Source organism: Micromesistius poutassou (assembly GCF_964030765.1).
Source record: "Micromesistius poutassou genome assembly, chromosome: 22".
NCBI lineage: Eukaryota > Metazoa > Chordata > Actinopteri > Gadiformes > Gadidae > Micromesistius > Micromesistius poutassou.
The window spans coordinates 13,318,530-13,337,987 of NC_140292.1; the positions used below are offsets into that span (position 1 = coordinate 13,318,530).

General features: G+C 44.9%; 1 protein-coding gene across 1 annotated transcript; it reads right to left on the minus strand.

The window, feature by feature from the left end:
* Positions 1–40: 40 nt before the first annotated feature.
* Positions 41–18,101, minus strand: dmgdh (dimethylglycine dehydrogenase). Its single transcript, XM_084486101.1, has 16 exons — positions 17,917–18,101; positions 17,395–17,563; positions 16,958–17,056; positions 15,543–15,707; positions 14,665–14,869; positions 12,424–12,672; positions 11,873–12,071; positions 10,199–10,368; positions 9,385–9,538; positions 8,399–8,564; positions 7,013–7,143; positions 2,926–3,143; positions 2,392–2,549; positions 1,631–1,690; positions 1,385–1,519; positions 41–1,021 (listed from the first exon to the last, which is right to left on the minus strand). The coding sequence occupies exons 1-16, from the start codon at positions 18,033–18,035 to the stop codon at positions 809–811; spliced, it is 2,610 nt and encodes an 869-aa protein (XP_084342227.1). The 5' UTR covers positions 18,036–18,101; the 3' UTR covers positions 41–808.
* Positions 18,102–19,458: the final 1,357 nt, after the last annotated feature.

Below are 19,458 nucleotides of genomic sequence, written 5' to 3' on the forward strand. Positions count from 1 at the left end.
AAGCCTAAATAATAGCATACAAGTTATTGTTTTGGCAAACAACGTTTTCAGACTTTCGCCTTTATTCAATACGTTTTCAATTAGGCCTAAATTAAACAGGACACGTTAAATGAACATCAACGGTGAAGTAGGTAGTAGTGTGTAGTGTGCTGTAAGCACTGTTCCCTTTGCTGTGTATCTGACATATTATTGATGTCTTTTTCAGTTTGTTAAATTAAAATCAATTGAACGACTGTGTTCAACACATTCATGAAATGTAATCATATCAACTGTAAATTATGCAAACTTAAGCAAATGTATGCAATATATTAGACCTACCTATTAAAAAATACTATTTTGTTTTTTCTTTCATTATAAAAGCTTGCAAATTAAGATCTAGATATATAATTCTTCAAGATAAAGAATAAGGCAATTATGCACCAGGAAGTAAATATACATTAAGCAGCACCACCATCACAGTAATTAATCCAACTCCTGTAAAAAGATCAACTCCATCTAAGACTTCTTGAGAGAATACTGACAAATCGCTCAGAGCAAAATGCACCGACGGCAAAAAGCTGAACAGGAAGTGCCTGAACCAAAGAGGGCCGTTTGTGACATAACCACAGCTTCAGTTTCCACTTCCCCTTCTAGCTGCATGTACTCTCCCCATCGTTCAAACACAAAGCTCAATGCATGGAATACCAACACAGACATGTTTGTTTTGTCTTCTTGTTCTTCATAAACCACGTGTCTCCTCGTTCACGGCAATTAAAACCGCAAAGAGAAACTAGCTCGGCGGCGGCTAGTCGCGGGTCGGGGACTCTGCTCAGGCTTTGCTCTTGGACTTCTTCTGCAGCCTGGTCCTCGTCGGCTCGGTGAGGACCAGGGGCTCCTCCACCACCATGGCGCCGTACTTCCTCCCCAGCAGCTCCACCTCCACCTTCTGGCCCACGGAGCACAGCTCCACCGGCAGGTAGGCGAAGGCCAGGCTCTGCTGGGTGCTGTAGCTGTAGGCCCCCGACGTCGTGTTGCCCACCACCTGTTGGCCACGCGTTATCAGTCCGTTAGAGGAACGGCGGGCTCCGCAGGACGCCGTGGAGGCGTTGTCAAAGCCCTGTCACACACGCTAGAGCTGGGGTGGCCAGCCAATAGAAAACCACCACTCTGGAACGCATGTTAACCAGGAGTAGCAGAATTCTGCTTGTTTATCAACTTTATACATTTTTGTGGGACCCGTACGGAACTGTTTTAAAGTGGACAACGTGATTTGGGGGTTTACTCACCTGTTAAATTGAGGAATATCAAAATAATTAATGAGTTGATTATGATGATTAATGAGTGAGCCCTGCAGGGTTCAGCAGAAGCCCAGCCCTGAGGGACGACAGAAGCGCGTGGAGCCCACCTTGCCGTTGAGCCAGATGGTCTCATTGCCCTCGGGGTCCACGTTGTCAGTGTCCATGGTGAGGTAGGACAGCTTCCTCTTCAGACCCTGGGCCTTCACCTCCTGCAGGGCGGCCTTCCCAATGAAGTCTGCGGGCTGCGGACCAGCACAAGACACACATCAGCACCATCATCATCATCATCATCATCAGCAGCAGCAGCAGACCGCCATGTCGGGGTCGAAGCCAGTACATAAATCAGTTCTCACCTTGTTCAGTTTGATGAAGTACTCTAAGCCAGCCTCCAGAGGATTGGTATCACAGTTCATCTTAAGCAAAGGGGGAACACCATATTCATTTAACCATGTGTAATACTTTTATATTTAAAGTCACATTGTGTAACATATCACCAAGCTCGGAGCTTAAAAGGACCTGGACATGTCTGTCGTCAATGCTGATCCATAGTGATTTCAATAATGTTAAAAATATGTTAAAATGTTATAAAATAAGTTTTCAAATAATATAAAAATGCTTGCCAATCTGTACCTCTCTTTGCTTACAAGAAACCCCTCCCACTCACCTTAAACTCCTCCCACTCACATTAAACCCCTCCCACTCACCTTAAACTCCTCCCACTCACCTTAAACCCCTCCCACTCATCCTAAACCCCTCCCACTCACCCTAAACCCCTCCCACTCATCCTAAACCCCTCCCACTCCTCATAAACCCCTCCCACTCGCCCTAAACCCCTCCCACTCCTCCTAAACCCCTCCCACTCCTCATAAACCCCTCCCACTCGCCCTAAACCCCTCCCACTCCTCCTAAACCCCTCCCACTCATCCTAAACCCCTCCCACTCATCCTAAACCCCTCCCCATCACGCCACCCAGCCGAGCTATGCTAGTTCACATCCTACAGCTGCTCAACCATTCAGGAGACAAACCTCCTGCCTGCTAACGATGAAGGGTCAAAGGTCATCAATGTGTATTGGTTGTGATTAAATGCGTTGACCATATGGAGGTGGGCAGTACCTCGGCGCCCCACCCTCTGAAGCCCTTCTCCAGCCTCAGGGAGTTCATGGCGTAGGTCCCGAAGTTATCGATGCCCTCCTCCTGGCCGGCCGCCATGATGGCCTGGTACAGAGCGGCCATGTGCTTCTGCTCCATGTACAGCTCCCAGCCCAGCTCCCCTACACACACACACACACACACACACACACACATACACACACACACACACACACACACACACACACATTAAACACAGAGTCGTGTACAAAAAGGGTTTCCCAATCTCGTCACTGTGTACAAAATCTCTCACTTTGAGTCACCAGATATGCATATGAGTGTACGGGAGATGGATTATTTATAAGATACGTTATACACAGATGTATTATAATCTCAGCTCCTGTCAACAGACAGATCTGCCTAAAGGACTGGGAGTGAACCAGAACCAAGGGAACTGGGAATTAAATCCCAGCAAAAAAAACCAAAACAGTTTAATTTGACTCACTGAACTGGTTGTGATATCTGTTAAAGCCCAGCGGTCCGGAGGGCGTGGGCTACCTGTGTAGGAGATCCTGATGGCCTGCGTGGGAATGCCCGCCAGCTTGATGGTCTTGCAGTGGAGGAACTTGAAGCCAGCGTCGCTCAGGTCCTCGTCCGTGATCTTCTGGAGAACCTTCCGGGAGCTGGGTCCCGCTACGCCCAGAACGCCAAAGTCCTCGGTCACGTTCTTGATGTCCACCTCGTAGCCGCCTTCCAAGATCTCCTTCTCCATCCACCTGGGGGGACGGAGGCGGTCAGACGGGGTGACGGTGCAGTGGCAGGAGAAGGCCCGGGACATGGACCCCACACCCGAGGGTTGTGTGTTTGAGGGCGCACTCACTCTAGGCCGTCTGCACCGTGCCCGACTACGTCTGCCCCCTAAAGTCTAGATGGTTTGGCCGGTGTGAGCACGCCGTCCGTACTCCAGTACAGCTCAACTCCGTGGCCTCAGTACACACAGGAGAGGTGTGCTCAGGCCACGGTACTGATGCTGATGAGCCGACACACGCACGGATACGCAACCTATATGTACAAGAGGCAACGTACTCAGGCCCAGGTGAGATCGCATAGTGTGACCACAGGCCAGCGGTGTGAGGAGGGGGGGGGGGCGGGGGTTCAATCGTACTTGAGTACGGTACAGGGACACTTTGCCTAGTGTGAGTGGGCCCTGAGCCTCAGTTTGCACGGCCTAGCTGCAGGCCTAACCCTCATCTGGTCCGTAGCGTCAGTCACGTGGACAGAAGCCACTGCTACTTTATTGTAGGAGTTCCTTTAAGGGACTGACATAATGATGAGGGAAATGTATATCTTAAGCTCAGTTCACAGTACACTACACAGTACACTACACAATTTTAGCCCGATTTTCTGGTGGCCAAGATTTTTGGAAATCAAAGACGAAAGCGTAGAGCTGGGAGGCTCTGGGGAGCGCTGAGGGGGAAGTAGGAACCGCTCAGAGACGCCATCTGAGAGGCCGGCCCACGCCTCACAGAGCTCCAAGACATCTAGCAGGTTAAATATACATATTTATATATATTATCTATCGTTATATAAAAACAATGAGGGTAACTCGCTTCTTGCGGACGCTCTATTTTACTGTGTGTCTCTTTGGCGTGTGTTTTCATGACTAAAGGTAGTAGAGACCAGACAAAGGTAGTAGAGAACAGATTAAGGTAGTAGAGACCAGACAAAGGTAATAGAGAACAGATTAAGGTAGTAGAGAACAGATTAAGGTAGTAGAGAACAGATTAAGGTAGTAGAGACCAGACAAAGGTAATAGAGAACAGATTAAGGTAGTAGAGACCAGACAAAGGTAATAGAGAACAGATTAAGGTAGTAGAGACCAGACAAAGGTAGTAGAGAACAGATTAAGGTAGTAGAGACCAGACAAAGGTAATAGAGAACAGATTAAGGTAGTAGAGACCAGACAAAGGTAGTAGAGAACAGATTAAGGTAGTAGAGACCAGACAAAGGTAATAGAGAACAGATTAAGGTAGTAGAGACCAGACAAAGGTAATAGAGAACAGATTAAGGTAGTAGAGACCAGACAAAGGTAATAGAGAACAGATAAAGGTAGTACAGACCAGACAAAGGTAATAGAGAACAGATTAAGGTAGTAGAGACCAGACAAAGGTAATAGAGAACATATTAAGGTAGTAGAGACCAGACAAAGGTAATAGAGAACAGATTAAGGTAGTAGAGACCAGACAAAGGTAATAGAGAACAGATTAAGGTAGTAGAGACCAGACAAAGGTAATAGAGAACAGATTAAGGTAGTAGAGACCAGACAAAGGTAATAGAGAACAGATTAAGGTAGTAGAGAACAGATTAAGGTAGTAGAGACCAGACAAAGGTAATAGAGAACAGATTAAGGTAGTAGAGACCAGACAAAGGTAATAGAGAACAGATTAAGGTAGTAGAGACCAGATTAAGGTAGTAGAGACCAGACAAAGGTAGTAGAGACCAGACAAAGGTAGTAGAGACCAGACAAAGGTAATAGAGAACAGATTAAGGTAGTAGAGACCAGACAAAGGTAGTAGAGAACAGACAAAGGTAGTAGAGAACAGATTAAGGTAGTAGAGACCAGACAAAGGTAGTAGAGACCAGACAAAGGTAGTAGAGACCAGACAAAGGTAATAGAGAACAGATTAAGGTAGTAGAGACCAGACAAAGGTAGTAGAGAACGCAAATTATTAAAATATTATTTTTTTCTCAATTACAATTTCCATTGTGCCTTGATTAAAATGAGTCCTTTGATACACACATTATCTTCGTTGACTGTAATACGCACGCGTCAGCCCTCGCTCGCCCTCGCCCGCCCTAGGTTGATTCCATCGCCGAGGAGACGAGTCGACCGCTACGTTGGGACTGAGGACTACAAACGCCGTGGATGCAGACGCGCAGGAAGATATTTTGGACAGGGAGTGCAGGGTTGCGGGGGGGGGTTACGGTCCATGTAGAGTTTATAGAATTCTACAGATACTACGTTACACAGTAACATAGTATCTGTATTCTGCAGACACTCTGGAACTTGTTCGTCGTTGTTGTGTCCGGCTGTGAGTGTGCGTGAAACATGAATGAATCTCACTCACTCACTCACACACGTTATGTATTTTTCACTGATCCAAGCACTCCATTACAAACATGTTAAGTAACTTGTAATTTGAGTAACTTTATAACAAAGTACTTTTTTTCTTGACGTCTTGAGCATGCGTTCACTAAAGTCACAAATGTGTAACAGTAAAGTTTAAGTTGTAAATATTTATGTTGCATGTGTACACTAAAGTCACAAATGTGTAACAGTAAATTTGAAGTCGTAAATATTTTTTCTACCGTTGTAAACACAAAATAGGGGCTAGGAGTTCACAAGTCCTTTGTTACAGGTGCACAAATCCTATCCTGTGCATCACAACTTCAAAGAGTCATGCACTTGACACTTTTGCTACAATCATTGCAGCGCAGTTGGTGCACAACACATTCGCACACCGTGTTTCATAATCTGAGAACGTGCACAACATTTGTGCATTCGTAACCCAAATGTGAACTAATGCATCAGAAGTTGCACATCTGTGAAATATTTCCTCACAAATAAAATTATATAGATCGCTATGTTCATTGAGCATTTTAATGAGCGAGCACAAGTCCATCGATACAACTGCTCGAACCTGCTGCTACGAGTCTCAGCTGTTTTTATTTTATTTGTGAGGAAATATTTCACAGATGTGCAACTTCTGATGCATTAGTTCACATTTGGGTTACGAATGCACAAATGTTGTGCACGTTCTCAGATTATGAAACACGGGTGTGCGAATGTGTTTTGCACCAACTGCGCTGCAATGATTGTAGCAAAAGTGTCAAGTGCATGACTCTTTGAAGTTGTGATGCACAGGATAGGATTTGAGCACCTGTAACAAAGGACTTGTGAACTCCTAGCCCCTATTTTGTGTTTACAACGGTAGAAAAAATATTTACGACTTCAAATTTACTGTTACACATTTGTGACTTTAGTGTACACATGCAACATAAATATTTACGACTTCAAATTTACTGTTACACATTTGTGACTTTAGTGTACACATGCTCAAGACTTTTGCTACAATAATACCTTCATATTTTTTAGTCAAGTAGGTTTTCCAATTGGAATATTTACTTTAACTCAAGTCGACTTTGAAGGAATTAATTGTGCTTTTACTTGAGTATAGATTTTCAGTACTCTACCGACCACTGTCCACATTGAACCTTCCTCGTGCAACACTTTGTAATGTGCGACTCCCTGTTGCAAGTCAGTCACAGAGTGAGAAACCTCAACCACCTCAGGATACCTGTGACAAGATCTTACATGTTGTGCAATGTGTGCATTGAAGCCATCTTGCAGCTTTGCCAGTTGTGTAGTGTGTAGTGTGTAGTGTGTAGTGTGTAGGGCCTACGGCCACACACACACACACACACACGGTTCACAAAGAGCATTTGTGAACAGTAAGCATGTCTAGATCATTGAAACTAGTTTTTCTAGTCCATGCTGTACATTGTGTGTGAGACTGTGTGCATGAGTAGGTGTGCGTGTCGGGTGTGTCAGGTGTGCACATGAGCACGGGTGGCCCTCTCTTACCGGAGGTCGTGCAGCTCGGACCCAGAGCCGGTGATCAGCATGAACTCTCCAGGAGCCGACTGCGTGATGGTGACCTCAGCGTACACGCGCCCGTTGGGCGTCAACATGTGGCTGATGTTGGTCAGACCCACCTGAGAACAAACGGGGGCAGACGGGTGAGCAGGGCCACGCCTCAGAGGACTCACGCTGACCCTTGAGGAGGTGTGCCAAAGAGAGAAAGAGGTGCCAGGGATGTTTATGGGTGCAACGGGTACCGTACCGGACAGATAATGAACAGGGAGCCTTTGATACATGTATCACCGGTCTATAAGTCATGTGAGTGTGAACGCTACACTAGGAGCAGGTAAGGACGACATGAGGCAAACCACCGAGCTGAGGTCCCAGCACACACAAGTTCACACTTCACATGAACTAGTTCAAAGTTCAGTTCATACAAAAGACAGTGAATAAATTCACGTTCATAGTTCACCAATTCAGATTTGAACTAGTTCATGTTCAGTTCATTAACAGTTTTGAATCCTCCCCATCACTATAATCTCAAATTGTTGCGGATATTATTTGTACACCTGTTTCATTCATCATAACTAAGGCAGTAACTCTATTTAATAAACCTGTCATCTGGACCTAAGCATCAATTCAGAATGTCACGAAATCTGAACTAGTTCAAGTTCATGTTCTTTAGTTAAAAATATGTTAAGTTCGGTTCAAAGTTCATAGAAAAATGGACTTGTTCAATGAACTAGTTCTTTTGTACTTTTGTTCTTTTGTAGTTCATGCACAACACTGACAGCGCAGCACATGGATCCTGCCTTTTGATTATGCTTCTGTAATTACTTTGGATCAATCCTCATTAGAGTCAGTAGGGGAACCGATATACTCTTTGCAATTTAAAGGTGCTGAGGGTACTTTTTAAGAGCTCTCATTTGAGTTGAATGGGTTAGAAATACCACAGCTATCTGTTGTTATGAGTGAAATGCTCTGTGAGGAGGTCTGTTTGGAGTGGACCTCCTCTGTGGGAGACCATTTACAGTTTGGACCATTCCCGACTAATGAACAATGGGGGAAATCCTTCTTTCCTGTCAATCCTATTCATGCCCTCAATGTTATGACCTCAACGGCAGAGGGGTGTGGGAGGGAGGGAGCAGTACGGGAGCTTACGTTTTTTAGGGTTGTTTAGTTTTCGAATTCTTGCTCTCTCTCACTTTATAACTCTCAGATCCGACCTACAGCCGCTTTAAGCTTCAAAGAGAATGAAAATACTACGAGGGGCTCAAATGATCGTACAATATTGTGCAGTTCAGACATTGAATTATTGAGTACATTGATCATTAAATTATGAAGTAAGACTTAGCACCCTTGTCATTGTATCAAAGTATGGGATTGTACCTTGGGCATCGTGTTGGCAAAGAGTCTATCCAGCAGCTTCTGGGAGTCCCTCCCCTTCACCGTGAACTTGCCGAAGGGCGTCAAGTCGACGACACCGACCTTCTCCATCACCAGTTTGCACTCCCGCCCGACCGGTCCAAACCAGTTGGTCCGACGGAAACTAGGCCTACGGAACAACAGACAGACATGACCATGAGCGATGCCCCGTTAGGGACACAGGGGCAGTTTACAGGAACTCATTCAACATCACCCTGATGCTATTTGTAGTGCAAGTAATGTAGGTTATTTAAGACAATGAATGATAAAAGCCTTAAAATAGCACTGTTTAATGTGAATACTAATGTGAGAATCAAACAGAGAAGACGTGCATGTTTAAATAACATTGTTGTGTGCACGGGAATGCAAATTATTGGCAGGGCCAGTCTTATTCAACTTCTAGAGGCCGAAGTAGGAACGTAACCTAACCTAACCGTACCTAACCTCAGATCCAGGTCAATGTTTTATAAAAGGTAATGAGCTGTTTAGAGCATGGGGTTGGTGGTGTGGAGGCGGGGAGCAGACAGCTGTGGTTATGGATCCATAATCTCAAAGGTGGGCTTGTATAACTGGCTCTGAGTACACATGGGGTCGCTGACACGTTGACAGAATCCATGTCCCTGCCGGAGGTCAGGCCCAGGTTATCTGCGCCGCTCAAGGACAGCGGCACTATTCTCACCCACTCCGGATTAGTGCGAAAAGAACCAGTGCAGACTGGGATCAGTTGTCACGCATGTGTGTGCGTATGTGTGTGTGTGTGTGTGTGTGTGTACGGGTGTGTAAGCTGCCCGCGGCGGTGAAACCGGAGAACAGAATTACAATTTCATGGGAAACTGAGACTGTATAATTAACAGTGTGCCACACACAAAAGCATTGGAGTTGCAAATGAGCCGTTACTAATGAATAGTGGGCGCTGAGTTTGACTCTGAGCTGAAGGTGAGCGACGTTACTTGTATCCAACGTCGTCTCCATCCTTGTGGAACCAGTGGGGCTGTTCCCATCCCGAGTGGAAGCCCATGGAGGCCTTGTCCTTCAGGAGCTCGTACACCCCGCTGGTCCTGTAGGTGGGACGGCCCGCAAAGCGCTCCTCCTTAGGGAAGCCCACTGAAGGAACAGAGAGCAGAGCAGTGACGCGTGAGCGTCTAAGGACAGCCAGCAAAAAACATCATTATCATAAACTAGTGCTGTCAAACCATTCAAATATTTAATCACGATTAATCGCATTAATGTCATAGTTGACTCGCGATTAATCGCGATTAATTGCACATTTTTATCTATTCTAAATGTCCCTTTATTTATTTTTGTCCCATTATTTTTTCTCAACATGGAAAAGTGGATCGGCTTGCTTTGTGCAAATGTTTTTTTTTATTGAAAACAACATTTCCATATACTGTAGTGTTCAATTTCACACTAACATCCTCACTTGGAGCAGTCATTCACCCTTGGATCAAATCATCTTTCAGACAATGTAACACTGTCCATCAATAAAAGGGTAAAAAAAATTAATGAAACGTTAATCTCGCGATAAAAAAATTGACGCCGTTAAAATGGGTTTGCGTTAACGCTGTTAATAACACGTTAATAACTGGGCGCAGCCCCTCGCCTACGGTGTCCGGAGTATCTCCGGTACGCGTGAACGCGTCTGATGTGACTGATCTCCTGTGTTGCATATGTGAACGGGCGACTCCTGATCCTCTCCAGAGCTGATTCTCCGGAGAGGATCTGGAGCTGCTGTGTGGCCTGTCAGCCCCCCGGACCACCTACCCACGTTGTTGTAGCCGTACGACTCCCTGGCCTTGGCGCACATGTAGGGGACGTCCGTCCATCGGCCGTAGCGGTTGGGGTCGCACTCGATGAGATCATAGGGGGGCTCCCCGGAGATGATCCAGTCACTCAAGAACTTCCCGATGCCTCCGGCGTGGATCACCCCGTAGCTGGTGGGGAAACGCCACGCTCAACCAATGAGAATGAGGCTGGACAGCACAGGCGCCAACCCCTACCTGCTCCTTAATGACCTGTCTCTGTACTGTCTAACCCCTACCTGCTCCTCAATGACCTGTCTCTGTACTGTCTAACCCCTACCTGCTCCTTAATGACCTGTCTCTGTACCGTCTAACCCCTACCTGCTCCTTAATGACCTGTCTCTGTGCTGTCTAACCCCTACCTGCTCCTCAATGACCTGTCTCTGTACTGTCTAACCCCTACCTGCTCCTCAATGACCTGTCTCTGTACTGTCTAACCCCTACCTGCTCCTTAATGACCTGTCTCTGTACTGTCTAACCCCTACCTGCTCCTTAATGACCTGTCTCTGTACTGTCTAACCCCTACCTGCTCCTTAATGACCTGTCTCTGTACTGTCTAACCCCTACCTGCTCCTTAATGACCTGTCTCTGTACTGTCTAACCCCTACCTGCTCCTTAATGACCTGTCTCTGTACTGTCTAACCCCTACCTGCTCCTTAATGACCTGTCTCTGTACTGTCTAACCCCTACCTGCTCCTTAATGACCTGTCTCTGTACTGTCTAACCCCTACCTGCTCCTTAATGACCTGTCTCTGTACTGTCTAACCCCTACCTGCTCCTTAATGACCTGTCTCTGTACTGTCTAACCCCTACCTGCTCCTTAATGACCTGTCTGTGTACTGTCTAACCCCTACCTGCTCCTTAATGACCTGTCTCTGTACCGTCTAACCCCTACCTGCTCCTTAATGACCTGTCTCTGTACCGTCTAACCCCTACCTGCTCCTTAATGACCTGTCTCTGTACCGTCTAACCCCCACCTGCTCCTCAATGACCTGTCTCTGTACCGTCTAACCCCTACCTGCTCCTTAATGACCTGTCTCTGTACCGTCTAACCCCTACCTGCTCCTCAATGACCTGTCTCTGTACTGTCTAACCCCTACCTGCTCCTTAATGACCTGTCTCTCTACTGTCTAACCCCCACCTGCTCCTTAATGACCTGTCTCTGTACTGTCTAACCCCTACCTGCTCCTTAATGACCTGTCTCTGTACTGTCTAACCCCTACCTGCTCCTTAATGACCTGTCTCTGTACTGTCTAACCCCTACCTGCTCCTTAATGACCTGTCTCTGTACTGTCTAACCCCTACCTGCTCCTTAATGACCTGTCTCTGTACTGTCTAACCCCTACCTGCTCCTCAATGACCTGTCTCTGTACTGTCTAACCCCTACCTGCTCCTTAATGACCTGTCTCTGTACTGTCTAACCCCTACCTGCTCCTTAATGACATTTATCTAAATTAACTATAAGCTTGCTTGGATAAAAATGTCTACCAAACAACAAAACAGTATATATAGTTGTAGAACAACTTAAATATATATATATATTTTTAATGTTGGCTAACAATTGGTAAACCCTTGACTCTAGAGTAACATGACCTGACATAATGTTAGCGGAGAGCAGAAGCACAGCTCCACTCACCCGAAGCCGATGGCTGTCCAGTAGTTGCTGGCCCCCTGGTGCGGTCCGACCATGGGCAGCAGATCAGGCGTGTACGTGATTGGTCCAGACACGACGTTAATGATGTCGGCCGTCTTCAGCACAGGAACCATCTCCATGGCCATCTCCACGTGGTCCATGATCCGGTCCAGGTCCGACTCAAACAGCTCCTTACCAAACCCTGAGGAACAACCAGCGCACGGAGAGCAGGGTGACGGCTAGGATAACAGGAGCTAGGACAGTGAGAGACCCCAGGTAGGCCCTCCATGTCAACTAACGCTGTTCATCAATGTGCTATTACCACGGTAAATATCATGTCGTGTAAATATTTGTCTCTTCATTTTATGAGTTACAGACTATGTGCTTTATTTCCTTTCACTGGGAAGCATATCAAATAAAATAAAAGCTTTTATAAAAAAAGAAAGAGATAAACTTTCAGAACTGCAAAAAAACAAAAAACTTTGAAATCTTTGAAATCAATGAAAATGGACCAATGAGAAGGAGCCGTGTGTATCCGGGCAGAAGCGACTGACCTGGCGGCACGCCGTCCCTGACCCAGGAGTCCTGCAGCACCATCTTCTCCATCTTCTCGTAGGGCCCGAACAGGAGGCCGTCCCTCTCCTGCCGGAGGTAGTACGAGCCCTCCAGGTCCCGGATGACGGGCAGCTCCGTCTTCAGGGCCTTCACCTCCGGCACCGTCGCCGTGACGACGTACTGGTGGTGCACCGGGATGGTGGGATGCTGGAAGCCGATCAGGTTGCCCACCTCCCTGGCCCAGAATCCTGTCAATCAACATACGTGAGTCATCATTAACAACCAAGTTAACAACCAAGAAAACGAATTAACAATTATTCACCCATTATTCGGGGTAGGGTTAATCCTAACCCTACACGTAAACACTTTATGCCGGGATTTGTTTTTATTAGCGGTTTATTTGTTTTTATTAGCGTGATAAGACGAGCGTCACGCGTGGGCATTTTGCGATGAAAACAATATCATACAATATAGTTTGAGATCTCAATCCCGGGATATCGCCCAATATCCTGAGATAGCGAACCAATCAAATTGCACCATCTTAGGAGGTTCACGTATAGCATATACTGAACATATATATATATATTTATACATCAAAACACTGTTTTCAGTTGCTTCCATACACCAAGGCTTTTCAGCAGTACATTGGAATGATGTGGCACATTGGTTTCAGCCGGTTCAACGCTCTGCCGCCCCCTTGTGGACACTTTAACATAAGGCGGGCGGATGTACACACGCAAGCAGCCCTGCCGAGGTCCGCCGCGTGTAACTGAGTCCTGACGTGGACCTTCACAAACACGTTGACGGCAGAACTGCAAATTCAGCCGGTCCCTTGCATTGTTGGGTCCATGCTCTGCCGATGTAGCAACTATCAGTCCTCCACTCAATGCTCACGCTGGGTTTAGAACGACGTTAGGAGTGGGAGGAGCATGACGACTCATGAGCATAGAGGAACCGGTAAAGAGACACCAGAGATCCTGCTTCTAAGAAATGCTTCCCCAGCCTGCAAGGATCTGGTTTCCCAGAGAGTTATTTCTGCAGACTGAAAAGCGAGAGCAACTGTTCCCAATCCCAGTACAAAAACAACAAACATGCGCACACACACACACACACACACACACACACACACACACACACTCACACACAGAAACAAATATACAGGGATACGCACACACATATGAAACTAATGAATGCACAAGTTCACAGACATACACACAAATATGCATGAACACACACACACACACACACACACACACACACACACACACACACGCAGTAGTGAGGGACTTGTGTGTCAACACTTAGTTTCTGCACTTCTTAACATAAATGCTGTGATCAGGTCCAGATGAGGAGCAGTTGGCTGTGGAGCTGAGCTGCAGTGGGAGCAGCAGCTGTCTCCACAGAGCTTGTACTGAAGTCTGAGTTTTGTGCTCAGGGGGTGTCAGTGAGGAGCTGTTCCAGGATTGGTTGGAATCTGTTTGCTTTGCGTGTTTTAGCTGATGGGCAAACTGAGAGCAGAGGGGGGGTCACCTAGTCCAGATAACACTATCACGTTTATCTAATGTATCACTGTGCAACAATATATGTTTTACATGTGCATGTTACTAATGTAGCGTTAACATTAAGCATGTTACATTAGTGGGAGAAAATGCTAGTAGTTAGTTAGATAGTAATATATACAGTATATACAAATATTTGCTCAGCATAAACAATATTGTTTATTTTTGTGAATGTGAATTGAATTGAATTGTCGTGTGAAGAGTTGTTATGCTTCTCAAGTGAAACTAATGACCACGGAGGAATCCAGAACTGTTGTGAGTCAAGAGTCACACAAGCAAAAGAAGACTTTGATAACAAGATCCACCCGGAGCTGGTTTGACCCGGTTCCAACCATGCTCCTCTCTGCGTACCTACACCCAGCACTGTGCGGCTGGTCAAAGTGTGTGTTCTGTATGCTGTTCCTACGTTATGTAACCACTATAGACCTGCAGGTTATAGACTGTATTAGCGTTGGCTCATTTCTGAAGATGTCTCTGGTTCCCCAACGAGTGGCGTTTCAGCGGCCAGAAAACAGCTACAGGACATACCTGCACCAGCAGCTGTAAGCTGTACACCAGCTTGGTGGACCATTAGGTTTCTATTTCCCAGTATTATATTATTATGTCAACATAATATCATTATAATTGAATTATGTTCACCAGGGCTGTGATTCGTACGTCCCAGCGCGTCTCATCTCCTACCCGTAGCGTTGACGATGCGTTTGGCCCGTATCGTTCCGTGAGGAGTCTGCACGTCCCACGTCCCGTCCGAGGTGGGGGTCAGACCGGTGACCGGGGCCGGGTTGTAGATCTGGGCCCCGTACATCCGGGCCCCGGCCGCCAGGGCCATGGTCAGGGAGTAGGGGTCGATGTGGCCGTCTCCGGGGTTGTAGAGACCCGCCAGGACCTGGAGAAGACCAGCAGGATAGGACCACTTAGAACCACTTAGAACCACTTAGAACCACTTAGGATAGGACCACTTAGAACCACTTAGAACCACTTAGGATAGGACCACTTAGAACCACTTAGAACCACTTAGAACCACTTAGGATAGGACCACTTAGAACCACTAAGAACCACTTAGAACCACTTAGAACCACTTAGAACCACTTAGGATAGGACCACTTAGAACCACTTAGAACCACTTAGAACCACTTAGGATAGGACCACTTAGAACCACTTAGAACCACTTAGGATAGGACCACTTAGAACCACTTAGAACCACTTAGGATAGGACCACTTAGAACCACTTAGGATAGGACCACTTAGAACCACTTAGGATTGGACCACTTAAGATAGAACCACTTAGGATAGGACCACTTAAAATAGGACCACTTAGAACCACTTAGGATAGGACCACTTAGGATAGGACCACTTAGGATAGAACCACTTAGGATAGGACCACTTAAGATAGAACCACTTAGAACCGCTTAGGATAGAACCGCTCTCTACCTCCTGAGCTAAGCTGACTCATACATCCACATATATATATATATATATATATATATATATATATATATACATATATATATATATATATATATATATATATAATATATATTTCACCGTGCACTGTGTACCTTGTCCATGTTGAGCAGGGGGAAGAGCTCCTGCACCCTCTCTGGCGTGATGAGGAACTGCGGCGTGGGGTGCCAGTGGGCGCGGGCCATCTGGTAGCGCAGCTCGTCCACGCGCACCGCCGTGCTGGCGATACGGATGCTGCCGGGCTGGTGGAAGCCCACCGCCTGCAGGGACGGGGAGCGGCCGGTCACACACACACACACACGCACGCACACACACACACACACACACGCACGCACGCACACACACACACACACACACACACACACACACACACACACACACACACACACACACACACACACACACACACACACGTGACTTAAGCCATTGGTGTGAAGTAACTTTGGATCCAGATTGTGTAATGTATGATAATATCATCATATATAAATCAATGTAACATCATGATACATTGATATATATTATATCAATGTATTATGATGTTATATTGATTTATATATGACAATGTCATATATAAATCAATATAACACCATGATACATTGATCTATATATGTTAATGTCATCATGTATAAATCTATATAATGATACATTGATCTATATATGTTAATGTCATCATGTATAAATCAATATAATGATACATTGATCTATATATGATAATGTCATCATGTATAAATCAATATAATGATACATTGATCTATATATGATAATGTCATCATGTATAAATCAATATAATGATACATTGATCTATATATGATAATGTCATCATATATACATCTATATAATGATACATTGATCTATATATGTTAATGTCATCATGTATAAATCAATATAATGATACATTGATCTATATATGTTAATGTCATCATGTATAAATCAATATAATGATACATTGATCTATATATGTTAATGTCATCATGTATAAATCAATATAATGATACATTGATCTATATATGATAATGTCATCATGTATAAATCAATATAATGATACATTGATCTATATATGATAATGTCATCATGTATAAATCAATATAATGATACATTGATCTATATATGATAATGTCATCATGTATAAATCTATATAATGATACATTGATCTATATATGATAATTTCATCATGTATAAATCAATATAATGATACATTGATCTATATATGATAATGTCATCATGTATAAATCAATATAATGATACATTGATCTATATATGATAATGTCATCATGTATAAATCAATATAATGATACATTGATCTATATATGATAATGTCATCATGTATAAATCAATATAATGATACATTGATCTATATATGATAATGTCATCATGTATAAATCAATATAATGATACATTGATCTATATATGATAATGTCATCATATATACATCTATATAATGATACATTGATCTATATATGATAATGTCATCATGTATAAATGATGTATGAGTGGATACGGGGGTACTGGCCTGGCCGGTCTCCGCCTCCAGGCTCTCGTAGAGCTTGATGCTGTTGTAGTGGACCTTCTTCAGGTTGATCCCAGGGTGGTAGTACGCAGTCAGACCGGCCTGCAGACACATGGCTCATTACAAAGAACCAAGAACCATACAGCAGTGGCACTATAGGGAGTGGGTTCAACTTGGATGTGAACATTAAAATAACATATGTTTAAGACACTTTGGTTTTATTGTTTAATGCAAGTAATGCCCACCTAACTCTGTATATTGAACTGACAAAATACTTTCAGTTCTATATAGATTTGCATGCCCGCCCATACTTTGATAACCCAACCCTGAGCAGCGCTGCTTCACACCTTCATACTGGTTTGATAACTACAAAAACATCATCATCAACCACAACAACCACTACAGCGATATGATGCCGGTGCTACTGAGGAACGACGTACAGCGTGCCAGGTGGAGCCTGCCGTCAGCTCGGACTTCTCGAGCAGCACCACGTCCTTCATGCCGCCCTTGGCGAGGTGGTAGGCCAGGCTGACGCCCACGCAGCCGCCGCCGATGATGACTGTGTCTGCGGTGTCCTTCCAGCGCTTCCCCAGCACGGTGGACGCGTCTCTGAGCACACGAGGGGGCAGTGATTTAACCATTGGTAGGCTTCAGTATGTTTTAAGTGACTTAACCATTTGGTAGGCTACAGTATGTTTTACATATCATGGATGCAGAAGGGTTGTGAACGTATTGGTCAAAGGAAAGTGATTTTCACGCTCGTTAATAATTTGTTAAGACCAATTTGAAGAATCTTCTAAGAGAAAAAACACGCTCTTTTGATTCGCCATACACTTTATCGCTCTTGATTAGGCTATTTCTCTGCATGCAAAAAATACTGCTTAATAGCCTACTGAAGTGGGATTATGCTAATGAATAAAAGTGTCTTCCAAAATGAAAAAAATTAAGAAAAAGGGTCTCACCTGTCATTATTTGTTCTTGATGTACTAGATATTGTGCGAATTGGAAGTCGTGCAATCCCCCGACGCAACGCCAAGTCTCTTCGCACTTGAACGTTTATAATGTTAAATATCCGCGACATAATTGATCAAGTGAAAGGCAGGGAATGCCACTCAAATAATGGCGTGCGTGTCCGTAGACCCACGTTGCTAATATCACTGGTGCACGTTTGGTACACAAACTACGACCCGCCTCCAACCGAGTGAAACTTTAACCGGATCCCCCCGCTGAACCTTTGGGTCACGCCTTATTTGCTAGTACTCCAAATATAGGCCACACACTCTCATTGAATAACACACACACTCTCACACACACTGAATAACACACACTCACATTGTATAACTATTTTGCAGTATTGGCATTTCATTCTTGAACGGTAAACCACCGCTGAGGCCATATTAAAGACAATTACCGACAACATAGACAATGAGAACTGTTCATTATAAAGTTTCATGTGCAAACATTTTTCAAAAACATGATGCATGACACGCTTCTGTGTTAATTATGCCCAAGGAGATATTTTAATAAAAACGGCCTGATCCGTACATTCTATTCTGTAAGACTGTTCATATCCAACCCAACCAACGCCTGCTGAGCCTCACCTGTCATCTCCTTGTGGGCCTTGAGGAGGTTACAAACCAGGCCCAATAGGAGCAGGCCAAACCATGGATAGGAATTGTGATTGAAATGGGATCCTTGTTTCTGATATTTAATCAAAGTTAAAGGTGCTGTAGCTTTCCTCTGTATGAGTCTAGGGTTGGACCGCTCCCGGCTAACCAATCAGGGAATCTCTTCCTTGATTGGTTGGGGGAATCCATATTGCCTGTTAATCACAGATGCTTGAAATGAAACAATTCTCAATGGAGGAGAAACAGGGAGGGAGGACGCAGAGAGAGAGACATGTCATTTTGGTTGTTTTGTTTGAAAGCTTGTTTGCGCACTTGACTGAGCGCTGGCTAGTGTTCGCTGAACAAGTCTAGAAACCTGGTTCAGCCGGACACCCTGGATACTTCTACACTCTGAGAAGTTCTTCCCACAAACAGTTAACATACAGCAACATATTATCACCAAAATTCCTTAGTGAAATGTGTATCGCTTACTACAAAATTGTCAAGGATAATTCAGATGTTCAGGACTGGATCACACAGATCACGCAAGTGTGTGTGTGTGTGTGTGTGTGTGTGTGTGTGTGTGTGTGTGTGTGTGTGTGTGTGTGTGTGTGTGTGTGTGTGTGTGTGTGTGTGTGTGTGTGGTGTCGGAGCTTGTGGAGAAACGGAGGACTTGGGCTGAAGGTGTACTTCTGTAACCAGTGATCCTGGTCTCTGCATACTGTAATGCACCTGCGTGCACTTCATGTTCCACCATGGATACGTTAATTAACCCAGGGAGAGCCAGCCCTCGCACAGAATAAGAATGTTCTTGCTGATATGGGATGAGTGGTCTTGTGTAAGTGACTGGAAAGGCCTTGCACGATAGAGTAGGCAGCCTGTCTGCTGTCTGTTGTC